At 40.5% G+C, this 13,445-nt stretch overlaps 1 protein-coding gene across 1 annotated transcript; it reads right to left on the reverse strand.

Moving 5' to 3' along the window:
* Window positions 1–2,530: 2,530 nt before the first annotated feature.
* Window positions 2,531–5,821, reverse strand: LOC139167230 (vitelline membrane outer layer protein 1-like). Its single transcript, XM_070751677.1, has 4 exons — window positions 5,771–5,821; window positions 4,050–4,271; window positions 3,672–3,766; window positions 2,531–2,930 (listed from the first exon to the last, which is right to left on the reverse strand). The coding sequence occupies exons 2-4, from the start codon at window positions 4,227–4,229 to the stop codon at window positions 2,549–2,551; spliced, it is 657 nt and encodes a 218-aa protein (XP_070607778.1). The 5' UTR covers window positions 4,230–4,271; window positions 5,771–5,821; the 3' UTR covers window positions 2,531–2,548.
* Window positions 5,822–13,445: the final 7,624 nt, after the last annotated feature.

The raw sequence follows: 13,445 nt of genomic DNA on the forward strand, positions 1-13,445 counted from the left end.
GATTCTTCACAAGAAGAAAGGAAGTGATGCTGGCTGTCCAGACAGGATTTTACATCATCATGGGTGGAGCTAATTAACATACACACAGTTAACTATTTAATTACTGAATGTCTTTGAATGTCTCTGGGGTTGGCAATACACAGCGTGACATTGTATTCCGCCCCTCTCCGAAGACTCGGGGCGGCTCACAACAATGATAAAAACAATATTATAATGGCACAAATCTAATATTAAAAATAACTAAAAACCCTATCATAATTAAAAAACCAAACAGCACATACATACCAAACATAAATTGTAAGGAGCCTCGGGAAAAGATGTCTCAAATTCCCCATGCCTGGTGGTATAGGTGGGTCTTGAGTAGTTTATGGAAGACAAGGAGGGTGCGAGCAGTTCTAATCTCCGGGGGGAGTTGATTCCAGAGAGCCGGGGCTGCCACAGAGAAGGCTCCTCCCCTGGGGCCCACTAGACAACATTCTATAGTCAACGGGATTAGGGGAAGGCCAACTCTGTGGGACCTTATCGGTCACTGGGATTTGTGCAATAGCAGGCGGTTCCAGAGGTACTCTGGTCCAATGCCAAACATTTATGGGTGTTTAAGGAAAAAAACAATTTAAAAACTATTTTAAAATTTAATAAAATAATAATGGCCTGGATTCATTATAAGAAAGTATTTGACACTGTTCCACATAGTTCGATTCAGAAATGCTTAGACATTTATGAATGCTGAACTTCTAACTTACAATAGATACTATAAATACCACACACAGACTACCTCCCTCTCTGCTAGAGAGAGGTTCCCTGATTATGGGATTCAACATGAGTCCAAAAGCTTGGAAGACAAATCCTCGGTCCCAATGACCAAACCAGATTCGGTCCTTCAACTTCATCCTGTGACATGTATATTTATTTGTTTGTTTGTTTTGTCAAGTATGTATTGATGGTATACAAAGATAGTTTTGGGGGTTAAGTGATGATACTAGAAAGTCTGGCAGTGAGTCCCATGTATCGGTTACCAAGTCGTATTTCCTGCAGTCGAGTTTAGAGCTGTTTACTTTAAGGTTGTATCTGTGGTGTGCTCGTGTTTTGTTGTGTTGAAGATGAAGTAGCCGTTGACAGCAAGGATGTTGTAGCATATGATTTTATGGGCTATGCTTTGGTCATATTTAAGGCGATATCGTTCTAAACTTTCTAAACCTAGGATTGTAAGTCTAGTTGTGTAGGGTATTTGGTTGTGAGTGGAGGAGAGGAAGGCTCTTCTACTAAAGTATCTCTGGGCATTTTCTAGAGTGTTTATGTCAGAAATGCGGTGTGGGTTCCAGACAGATGAGCTGTATTCAAGGATTGGTCTGGCAAAAGTTATTAGTGTGATATTACCGGAGCAGAAGCTATGTAGTATTAGGTTAACAATAATGGAAGCCTTTTTTGGCGATATTGTTGCAGTGGGCTTTGGCATTTAGGTCATTTGATATGAGTATTCCAAGGTTTTTTATGAGTGAGGGTTGTCTGTAAGGTCTTGTTTATTCAGCTTGTATTTGGTGTTTTGATTCTTTTTGCCAATGTGTAGTACAGAGCATTTTTTGGTTGAGATTAGGAGTTGCCAGATGTTTGGCCATTCATGCACAAAGTCAAGGTCTTTTTGGAGAATAGCTGTGTTTTTAGTGGTCTTGAAAAGTTTTACATTGTCAGTGAAGGGAATGCAGTTGCTTGTGATGTGATCGCAAAGGTCATTTAAATAGAGTAAGAAGAGTGTTGGTTCTAGTACGCTGTCTTGGGGTATGCTGCTCTTAAGCAGAACAGGATTAGATATGGCACTCCCTATTTTGACAACGTGTCTGTTTGATAGGAACACAGTTATCCAGCTATGGAGGGATCCTAAGATGACATAGGATTTGAGTTTTAGAAGTAGTTTGTCATGAACCACTGAGTCAAAAGCTTTACAGAAGTCAATGTAAATTGCATCTATTAATTTGCCATGATCAAGATGTGTAATGCATATATTTTTGCAGTGAAGGAGTTGCAGATTGCAAGATAATTTTTTTCTGAAACCAAATTGTGTGTTAGTGAGTACGTTGTTAGTTTCTAGATGGAGGGTAATTGATTAGTTTATGATTGATTCCATGACTTTGCATGTGATGCAGCATAGTGAGATTGGTCTGTAGTTTTTAACTAGATGGGCTCTCCTCTTACAAGATGGGGATGATCATAGCTTGTGACCATCACTTTGGTAGTGAGATTAGTGGTTCAGCTATGGTTGTGGAGAGCTTCTTTAGGAAGTATGCACATAGACCATCAGACCCAATTGATAGAGAAGGTTTAAGGTCGCATAGTGCCTTTCCAATGTTTTCTTCTGTGAAGTCTATTTGGGTTAAGCATTCAGCAACAAAAATAATTCGGAACATCACGTTGACAAAGTCCTTGAAAACCAACAGATATCATGCAGAAGAAATTTTATCCATAGTCCCACCAAATACAGAAGGTGCAACAGAATTTTATTTGCATGCAAGCAAGAATAGTATGGTATTGTACTTTGATGCTGTGACTTAGATCAAAATGATGAGAGGGAAGATGGTGAGACACTTGCAATACTTGAGGTTTCTGCTACCTCCCTTATGCCTTCCCAATCTGGACTGTTTTGACAGCAGTAAAAAACCACATCATTGAGTGCTGTGTCATCACCAAAAGGGCCCTGCGCATCTTCCACCCTTGTTCTCATTCCACATATACCTTCTGAGGGGCATTTCCGACTCCATGGGCCAAATTTACCATTTTCATTGGCAATGCCTCTCAGGTCAGCATCATCACTGCACTTGAACTGGATGTTGTTAACTGATGTATCATCAAAAATTCCTTGATAGCTGTGCACTTTCAGAGAAAAAGAACCCAGGCAGCCTTTACGGCACATTTGATTTGCGGTCCACTCTCCCCACCTGCCAAAAAAAGACAAAGGTAGAAAAGCATCTTTTAGTGTTTAAATTAAATACTTGTCATCAATCCAAGAAATTCAGACACAATGGCTAAAATCTTGGGCTAGGAATCAAGTGAAAGTCTACTTTTTGCTATCACTCTGGGTCAAAAGTTGATAATCAACCTAATTCTTTGATGCTGTTGTAAAGTAAAAATTAAGGGAAAGTGTCTTTGGGAATCTGGCACAAACCCCTAGGAAAAATGGGGTAAAGAATTCTTTCCCTGACCTCTTTGCCAAGACTTCTCCTAATCCATGTCAGGTTCATAATCCATTATGTATGTATTGTATGTATGTATGGGATGGATTGATGGATGGATGGAATCTACATATATATTTATTTATTTATTTATTTCCATTCAATCAAGACTTTTCAGTGGGAGTTAATCCAATTTAAGTAGTATAATGGCTCTTCACTAACTTTTAATTGCTTGTTATTAGTAACTCAAACATCCATAAGGTTTTCAGGGTTTTAGATTTTTTTTGTTTAATTAATTGGATTTCGATGTACATTGTTCTTTATATGTTGTAAGCCACCCCAAGTTCTCGGAGAGGGATGGCACATAAATCCAATTAATTAATTAATTCAGGAATGCAAAAATCTCTCATCCATATCTCAGCATCAGCAGCTCATTCAGAGAGGTCATCTCCTGTCCCAGTCTTCATGACAAGGAAATTAAATATGATGAGAAAATCATTAACTCACGGTCCAACTTTAGACTCAATTTCTATTCCATCATTGCAGTGCAAGCGGATTCCATTCACAGCTGTATTATCACCAGCAGGTTGATGTTTCTCCACCTAAGAAAATGTGACCTTGATAAAGTGATCCTTGATCAGCCTTTCTCCACTTGCTGTCCTTCAGATTTCAATCCTCAGAAATTCAAACATTAACCCATAAATATTAGACAATGAATTGGATCAAGATTAGATCTGCCACCCACTATTCCACTCTAGACTCAACACATTATCGAATCAAGTGTAAAGCTTCGATGCAATTAATTCTTTCTCGAAAAATAAGCTGAAGCATGAATTTTAAGAGAATATTTACAATTGAAGGCGCATCAGAAAAGTAAACCTTTACCTTCAGGGAGAAGCCAGCAGCACAGCCAGAAGTACAAAATGAAGCTGGACCCCATTCACCCCAGACTCCCCCATTTGGCACTTTGATCTCGGAAGAAAATTTTAGAGAGTCAGTAATCCATGGGCAGCAGAAGATAGTCAAGAGAAGGGCAGCTCTGGCAGAGAGACCCACAGAAACCATTCTGATTCTTGAAACAGAAAACTCTTCAGAAATTGTAGTATCCTAGAAACCAGAAATCAGTTATAAACTATCCGCAATACCACCATCATGAAATCATGCTTTTCAAATCTTTTCTTTTGTGGCTTTCCATCACCCTTAATTCCAGGGAAGTGCCTGGAATTAATCTAAAGACCTACATGGCTTGGGACCAGACTACCTTTGGGAACATCTTCTGCCCCATGCATCCGAGTGGTTGGTTAGGTCACACAGAATCAACCTTTTCCAGGTCCCGTCGGCCAGACAATGTCAGCTGGCGGGACCAAGGGGAAGAGCCTTCTCTGTGGTGGCCCTGACCCTCTGGAAGAAATTCTCTCTGGAGATGCGTACCAACCACTCCCTCCTGGTCTTTCATAAAACTCTGAAGACCCACCTCTGCCGGCGGGCATGGGGACCCTAAGTGATGAGATTGTCTCCGATTGATATTATGAATGATTGAATTGGATGAATGTATATGACTGTAAATGGAGTTTTCTAACACTTTTAGTAATTTTGTATAGTTCTTTTTTTGGTAAGATTTTACAAATGGTTTGTCACTTCTTCCTTCTGCCTAGAGCTGAGATAGTGGGACCATCCCAGTTGGCTTTGTACCTAAGACATGACTAGAGCACCAGTCAGTCCCCAGCCTCCTGTCTACAATTAGCAACATAGAGGATTTCTGGGTTACAGCAAGAAATCAGAATGTGAGATCAACAGTAAACTCACATACATAATTTTCTTAATCTGGCAGAAACTTTAATTCCTACCAAATCAGTCCGAATTGCTGAGTTGATACTGACAAAGCTATGCCAAGAAACAATTTGTATTATTTCCATCATTTGTACAACTTGTTGCAAGCCAAAATGCACTCCATCCTTTCTGTTTATCTGCTCTAAAAGTAACAAAAAGGTGTAAATACAAACTGAGTTTAACTTTGAAATGAGAGACAAAAGCAAGCTGGTCTTGAAGGAGGGAATTTACATATAACATTAGCATAAAAATCAAAGCAATAAATAGATATGACATGTAACATATAGCAAAATACAGTGTTCCCTCGATTTTCGCGGGGGATGCGTTCTGACACCGCCCGCGAAAGTCGAATTTCCACGAAGTAGAGATGCGGAAGTAAATACACTATTTTTGGCTATGAACAGTATCCCAAGCCTTCCCTTAACACTTTAAACCCCTAAATTACAATTTCCCATTCCCTTAGCAACCATTGAGATTATTACTCATCATGTTTATTTATTAAAGTTTATTAAAAAAATGTTTTTTAAAGGCAGACAAAACTTTGGCAATGACATATGATGTCATCGGGCAGGAAAAACCGTGGTATAGGAGAAAAAACCGTGAAGTATTTTTTAATTAATATTTTTGAAAAACCGTGGTATAGATGTTTCGCGAAGTTCTAACCCGTGAAAATCGAGGGAACACTGTATAGCATTAATTCTTAGCAGCACAAGAAGTAACCCCAAAAAGTAATGGATATATTAATCAGTGGATGATTTTGCGACAGTCCCCCTCACCTCAAGATTCCTGCCAAGACTGTTGTTGGAGGCGGGCAGGATTGAGGAATGGGCTCCTGAATGGAAGGAGTAGAAATAAATACATAAACTGTTTCAACTCCTACCCTCAAAATGTCGCTGCAGAGCACTGTACACCAATACAGATAGACACAAGAACAGTTTTTCCCAAACGCCATCACTCTGCCAAAAAATTAATTCGCTCAACACTGTCAAACTATTTACTAAGTCTGTACTACTATTACTCCTAGTTTTTTCTCATCATTCCTATCACCCATTTCCTCCCACTTATGACTGTACGACTGTAACCTGTTGCTTGTATCCTTAAGATTTTTACTAATATTGATTGTTTCCTTATTCCTTATTTGACCCCATGACAATCATTAAGTGTTGTACCTCAGGATTCTTGACAAATGTATCTTTTTCTTTGATTTACACTGAGAGCATCGCCACTAAAGGCAAATTCCTTGTATGTGCAATCACACTTGGCCAATAAAGAATTCTATTCTATTGTATTCTATTGTATTCTATTCTATTCTATTCTATACTATTCTATTAAGAAGAGTCCTCCACTGCTCTGCTCACAACAGAATACCTTATTCCACCAGACTTGAAATTTTGGGCTTAGAAAACCTAGAGCTACATCGCCTTCGATCTGATCTAAATGTAGTTCATAAAATCATCTACCCTAATGTCCTACTGATGAATGAATATTTCAGCTTCAGCGCAACAACACATGTACATAAAATAGATTCAAACTCAATGTACTGCAAACCGCTCGAAACTCGACTGCAGAAAATACGACTTCAGCAACAGATTGATCAATGCATGGAATGCACTCCATGACTCTGTGGTTTCTTCCCCAAACCCCAAAAACTTTAACCTTGGACTGTCTACAGTCGACCTCACCCCATTCCTACGAGGTCTCTAAGGGGCACACATAATATGGATTGTTTCCTCATTGCTTATTTGACCCCTATGACAATCATTAAGTGTTGTACCTCATGATTCTTGACAAATGTTTCTTTTTCTTTTATGTACACTGAGAGCATCTGCACCAAAGGCAAATTACTTGTGTGTCCAATCACACTCGGCCAATAAAGAATTCTATTCTATTCTATTCTATTCTAGCCCCTTGCATTGAGGAAATCCTGCTTTCGGACACTATGAAAATGCCAAAAAATCTAAAAGGACAGTTTGCGTTCTGATTCATGGGCTGTATTGGGATAACTTTGTACATTAGGAAAGGTTACCAAGCCAGCCAATTTGCAAAGGGTGCCCATTAAATGTTTTCAACATTCAAAATAGGCACATGCACCATAAGATTGGGTTTTTTTTTAAATCCTTTCTTACTCTGTAGCTTTTCTATGTCACACTCTATAGACTCGTTAGCCTTCTCTGTTTCTTTGCTTTAATTTCTCAGTCTCTCCCTCATTCTGAAATGCGAAAGGCATCTCTCACTTTTACACTCACACTAATACTTAGAGCAAGAACAAAACCACCCATATTTCTCTGCACTTATACTGTACTTACCGACTTCCTGCACTTAATCTTCCTACAGCCAGAATGGGCAAGAATTTAAATGGCAAGAATTTAAACTGTTTGTAGGCAGGGCAAAAGTAGGGGCAGGACCTTCTGTATCATTCACTGGGTGGAGCCATGAAAATTTTAAAACAGGTGATTCTGGATGCTATCTGAAAATAAATCTAATTTGTTTGCATTTTATTTTAGTCCACTGAATGTTTAGGTGATCATTAGCTTAATGTTTAATGATGTTTAGTTTCATGATGTTTATTAAAGATGCTGAACTATAAAAACTGTAAAAGCCACAGTGAACATCAGGAAGGATACACATTAATGATACAGATTATGTGTGATTATTAGAAATCTATAAGTTGATTGAATGTAATAACGATGATTAATTCTAGTAGCATTATTTGTACTAGAATGTATGACACCCAGGTGCAGTGATGGGCTGCCAAAGGTTTTGCTGCCACATTGGGTGTGGCTTATTTTATGGGTGTGGCTTGACAGTCATGTGACCGGGTTGGAGTGGCTTGACAGCCATGTGACCAGGTGCCAGTGGCTTGACAATCATAATAATAATAATAATAATAATAATAATAATAATAATAATAATGATTTATTAGATTTGTATGCCGCCCCTCTCCGAAGACTCGGGGCGGCTCACAACAATGATAAAAACAATATTATAGTGGCATAAATTTAATATTAAAAGAAATAATTAAACCCTATCATATTAAAACCAGACAACACATATATACCAAACATAAATTATAAGGAGTCTCAAATCCCCCATGCCCGGCGATATAGATGGGTCTTGAGTAGTTTACGGAAGAATCATGTGACCAGGGTGGCTTAAAGGTCATATGACTGTGTGGCTTACTGACCAAGATAAGTTTTCAAATGGGGGCTTGTACACTTTTTCAATTGATTAAGCCACATTATTTGAATAGCCATAAAAAGGACAAATGATAGACAGCATAAAATGATTAAAGTGTCTATGGGAAACTATTTAATTATTTCCCATAGATAGTCTGGTCCTAAGCCATGTAGGGCTTTATAGGTGATACCCAACACCTTGAATTATGATAAGAGACCAATTGGTAGCCAGTGCATGGACTGTTGGTGTTATGTTGGTGTACACCCATGACAGCTCGCGTGACTGCATTCTGCATCCTGTGGTCTAGCCATGTGTGATGGAATTCACATTTTGCTAGTTTGACATACAGATTGGTTATCAAAAGTTTTTCTAGTACCTGGCAGACTTGGGGTCTCAGTGTAGATGAGAATATCGTTCAGGTAGACTAGGACCCAGCCAAGGGCAGCCATTTGGTGCCCTACTGGAATGCTCTGGTGGGGAGGGGGTGCTGCCCCCACCTTCTTAAAGAGAAGCCAGCAGTTTAAGAAGGTGGGGGCAGCCTAGCTCTGCTCAGCATCCCACTAGAAAGTTTCAGATCCCCTTCCCATTCTTCCTACTCCTGTTGTTGGCGGCATCCAAGGTGGCAAAATCCGTGATCCTTGTTGCTGGAAGAAATGGCAGTGGTGGCATCATCTCCCTTGCCTGCCTCTCATCAGACGTTCAAATTAACCATCCACCCACATCGTGCCTGCCTTCGATCAGTGTTGCCCTGGGAAAGGTAGTGGAGCAAAATTCCTTCATGGAGCTTTTCCTGCATGGAAATTGACCCAGCGTGACTTTTGCCTGCCATTCGATTCCCGGGCAACTTTCCCAACCTGAGTTCCTCCACCATTGTATCCTTCGGCACCAACTGGAGTGATTGGGAGTGGGAGGTAGCGTATTATGTGATTCTCCTCCTATCTCTTTGGTCGGTCACAGTCAGTGTTGGCAGGAGGTCAAAGGTTGGCCCATAGGTCCCTCCTTTGTGAGGTTCCTCAGAGGTCAGTCCTCTACCCCCTGCTGTTTAATATCTTCATGAAACTGCTGGGTCAGTTCATCCAATAACACAGATGAGTTACCATTAGTATGCTGATGACATTCAGCTGTACATCTCCACCCTGTGTCAACTCAGTAAAGCAATGGAAGAGATGTTCCAGTGTCTGGAGGCTTTTAGGGTTTGGATGGGTGTTAACAGACTCAAGCTCAACCCCAAGAAGATGGAGTGGCTGTGGGTTTTGCCTCCAAAAGACAACCCCATCTGTCCATCCATTACCCTGTGGGGGGAGCTTTTGACCCCCTCAGAGAGGGTTCGCAACTTGGGCATCCCCCTCGATCCCTAGCTGAGCTTAGAACACCACCTGTCAGCTTGGCAAAGGGGAAGATTCAACAATGTGCATAACAATATGTCTATGTCTAATATTTCTCCAGAAGAGTTAACCAAGAAATTCTACTGACTGTACATTTACTGTCTTTAAGTTTTGAAATTGATTATTTAGGTGAATCTAGAACAAATGCTTAGGCTAATTGCTCAAAATATGCTTTTCAAACTGATTGCTGAAACCAATTGCGGAAATGATTTCTGAAAATTAACTGTCTGAACAAATTGCTGAACTACAGTGGTACCTCAAGATACGAACCCCTCGTCTTACGAACAACTCGTGATACGAACCCGGGGTTCAGAAAAATTTTGCCTCTTCTTACGAACTTTTTTCGAGTTACGAACCAGCGTTCGGAGACTGCTGGGAAGCCGCGTTGCTGTTTTAAAAGGTAACAGCCGGGCGGCGTGGCTTCCCAGAAGCCTCCCGAACGCCAGTTCGTAACTCGAACAAAGTTCGTAAGAAGAGGCAAAATTTTGCTGAACCTCGGGTTCTGTTCGGGAGGTTGCTGGGAAGCCCCCCAGGCCAGCTGCGACCTTTTAAAACACCCGCGCCGCTTCGCAGCTGTCTCCCGAAGCCGAACGCGGAAGTTCGGCTTTAGCGTTCGGCTTCAGGAGACAGCTGGGAAGCGGCGCGGGTGTTTTAAAAGGTCGCAGCTGGCCTGGGGGGCTTGCCAGCACCCCCCCCGAACCCCAAACCTGGGTTCAGGGGGGTGCTGGGAAGCCCCCCAGGCCGGCTGTCACCTTTTAAAACAGCCGCGCGGCTTCCCAGCAGTCGCCGAAAGCCGTTTTTTTGCGGGGTTTGGTTGCACGGATTAATTGACTTTACATTGTTTTCTATGGGAAACAATGTTTCGTCTTACGAACCTTTCGTCTTACGAACCTCCTCCTTGCACCAATTAAGTTCGTATCATGAGGTATTACTGTATATCACAGTGAAATAATAATCTCATGAAAACTTTTTCTAATCAGTTGTAGATACCATCTTGTATCCTCTTAAAGAATGAAACCCACAAGACTTCCCTCTTTTCTGCATTCAGCTCTTCAAACACTTGGGGGCAATTATTGTCCCATAATTTCCTATTTTCTAGGCTGAATTATACTTCCTCATACGTTTAGTCCTTTCATATCTGTTTCCCTGAAGTCACTTAACATCTTAATTGCTTTCTTCTGTACATTCAGTTCATCCATGTTCTTCCAAAGCTGCAGTGCCCAGAACGGAATGTAATATTCAGTGAAGGGCTACCAAAATTTTTACTACCACACTGTGGCCGTAGCTTATGCAAGATGCCCTGCATTTCTTTTAACATCTTTCTGTGCAAAATGAGTGCTCTGGGGTGGAGCTCCATTTTCGCTACCCCACTGTGCCCCCCCTGTCGGGGCATCAACCCACCCCTTTCTTGAAGTGGCCAGACCATGCCACAGGGATTATGACTTCTGGTGTGGGCCCAGTTCAAGGTATTTCAATTGATACTCTTTCAAAAGTCCCTGGATAGATGGTTTGCCCTTGGGGAACAGCTGAGTGAAATCTATCCAATCAAGGAGATTGCTTGATATGGAGCTGGATAGGGAAGGACTTATTGAATTTTGTCATTGGGGTTTTTTAATTCTATAAGCTGCCTGGAGATATTTTGAGTGACGTGGGCAGTCCTATAAATTTTGTTAATAGATTTTCCTACAGAATTATTTATCAGGTTTCCCTGTTCAAATTCATCTTGCGGCTTTCTACACATTGCTGCTCTTTGTCCTGATCTTCCTTGAACTTTGATTTAATCCTCAGAGAAGTTTGCTGTTTGATAATCCGATTGTGTATGGTCTTGCCCATGCTATTTACAAACATGTTGAGCAGTACTGGATCCAGGATCTCACTTGCATGTGTAGTAAGATGGGCAGCCAATAAATTTATAAATGCTATTATGGAAAATTGTATTTTGTATATTGATATAATAGAACACATAATTACCATGTGTGCACAAACGCTAGAAGTTGAAAGAATATGATTATGCATATCTAAATAATATTAGTAGTAATACTGTATTTAAAATATATTGACCCAGACAATATACTGATCACCAATTCAATTCAATTCAATTTATTAGATTTGTATACCGCCCCTCTCCGAAGACTCGGGGCAGCTCACAACAATGATAAAAACAATATTATAATGGCACAAATCTAATATTAAAAATAACTAAAAACCCTATCATAATTAAAAAACCAAACAGCACATTCATACCAAACATAAATTATAAGGAACCTGGGGAAATGATGTATCAAATCCCCCATGCCTGGTGGTATAGGTGGGTATTGAGTAGTTTACGGAAGACAAGGAGGGTGGGAGCAGTTCTAATCTCCGGGGGGAGTTGATTCCAGAGGGCCGGGACCACCACAGAGAAGGCTCTTCCCCTGGGGCCCGCCAGACGGCATTGTTTAGTCAACGGGACCCAGAGAAGGCCAACTCTGTGGGACCTTATCGGTTGCTGGGATTTGTGCGGTAGCAGGCGGTTCCGGAGGTACTCTGGTCCAATGCCAAACATTTATGGGTGTTAAAGAAAAAAACAATTTAAAAACTATTTTAAAATTTAATAAAATAATAATGGCCTGGATTGATTATAAGAAAGCATTTGACTCTGTTCCACATAGTTCAATTCAGAAATGCTTAGACATTTTTGAATGCTGAACTTCTAACTTACAATAGATACTATAAAGACCACACACTGACTACCTCCCCCTCTGCTAGAGAGAGGTTCCCTGAAGATGGGATTCAACATGAGTCCAAAAGCTTGGAAGACAAATCCTCGGTCCCAATGACCAACCCAGATTGGGTCCTTCAACTTCATCCTGGGACATGTATATTTATTAGTTTCTTTGTTTTGTCAAGTACATATTGATGGTATACAAAGATATAATAATATTTATATACATGATACTAGGAAAAGAAAAACATTAGGACAAGGAACGGAAGGCACTCTACTATATTTTTGCATGTCCCTTAGTAACTCCCTTAGGAATCGGGAGAGGTCAAAAGTGGATAGTCTAAGAGTAACATTTTTGGGGTTAAGTGATGATATTAGAAAGTCTGGCAGTGAGTTCCATGTGTCGGTTAGCTAGTCGTATTTCCTGCAGTCGAGTTTAGAGCTGTTTACTTTAAGTTTGTATCTGTGGTGTGCTCGTGTGTTGTTGTGTTGAAGATGAAGTAGCCGTTGACAGGAAGGATGTTGTAGCATATGATTTTAGGGGCTATGCTTTGGTCATATTTAAGGCGATATAGTTCTAAACTTTCTAAACCTAGGATTGTAAGTCTAGTTGTGTAGGGTATTCAGTTGTAAGTGGGGGAGTGGAAGGCTCTTCTAGTAAAGTGTCTCTGGACATTTTCTAGAGTGTTTATGTCAGAAATGCGATGTGGGTTACAGACATATGAGCTGTACTCAAGGATTGGTCTGGCAAAAGGATTGGTATGGCATTTAGGTCATTTGATATGAGTATTCGAAGGTTTTTTATGGAGTGAGGGTTGTCTGTAAGGTCTTGTTTATTCAGCTTGTATTTGGTGTTTTGATTCTTTTAGCCAATGTGTAGTACAGAGCATTTTTTGGTTGAGATTTGGAGTTGCCAGATGTTTGGCCATTCATGCACAAAGTCAAGGTCTTTTTGGAGAGTAGCTGTGTTTTCAGTGGTCTTGAAAAGTTTTACATTGTCAGTGAAGAGAATGCAGTTGCTTGTGATGTGATCGCAAAGGTCTTTTAAATAGAGTATGAAGAGTGTTGGTCCTAGTACGCTGCCTTGGGGTATGCCGCTCTTAAGCAGAACAGGATTAGATATGGCACTCCCTATTTTGACAACTTCTCTGTTTGATAGGAGCACAGTTATCCAGCTATGGAGGG

Source organism: Erythrolamprus reginae, chromosome 4, assembly GCF_031021105.1.
Source record: "Erythrolamprus reginae isolate rEryReg1 chromosome 4, rEryReg1.hap1, whole genome shotgun sequence".
Lineage (NCBI taxonomy): Eukaryota > Metazoa > Chordata > Lepidosauria > Squamata > Dipsadidae > Erythrolamprus > Erythrolamprus reginae.

What these genes read in the sequence shown, in the direction of transcription:
- LOC139167230 (XM_070751677.1), bottom strand. Translation starts at nt 4,229, where the DNA reads ATGGTTTCTGTGGGTCTCTCTGCCAGAGCTGCCCTTCTCTTGACTATC. An exon ending in CTGCTGGCTTCTCCCTGAAG is followed by an intron (nt 3,767 to 4,049) that starts GTAAAGGTTTAC and finishes ACATTTTCTTAG; the next exon opens with GTGGAGAAACATCAACCTGC. An exon ending in ATTGAGTCTAAAGTTGGACC is followed by an intron (nt 2,931 to 3,671) that starts GTGAGTTAATGA and finishes TTTTTTTGGCAG; the next exon opens with GTGGGGAGAGTGGACCGCAA.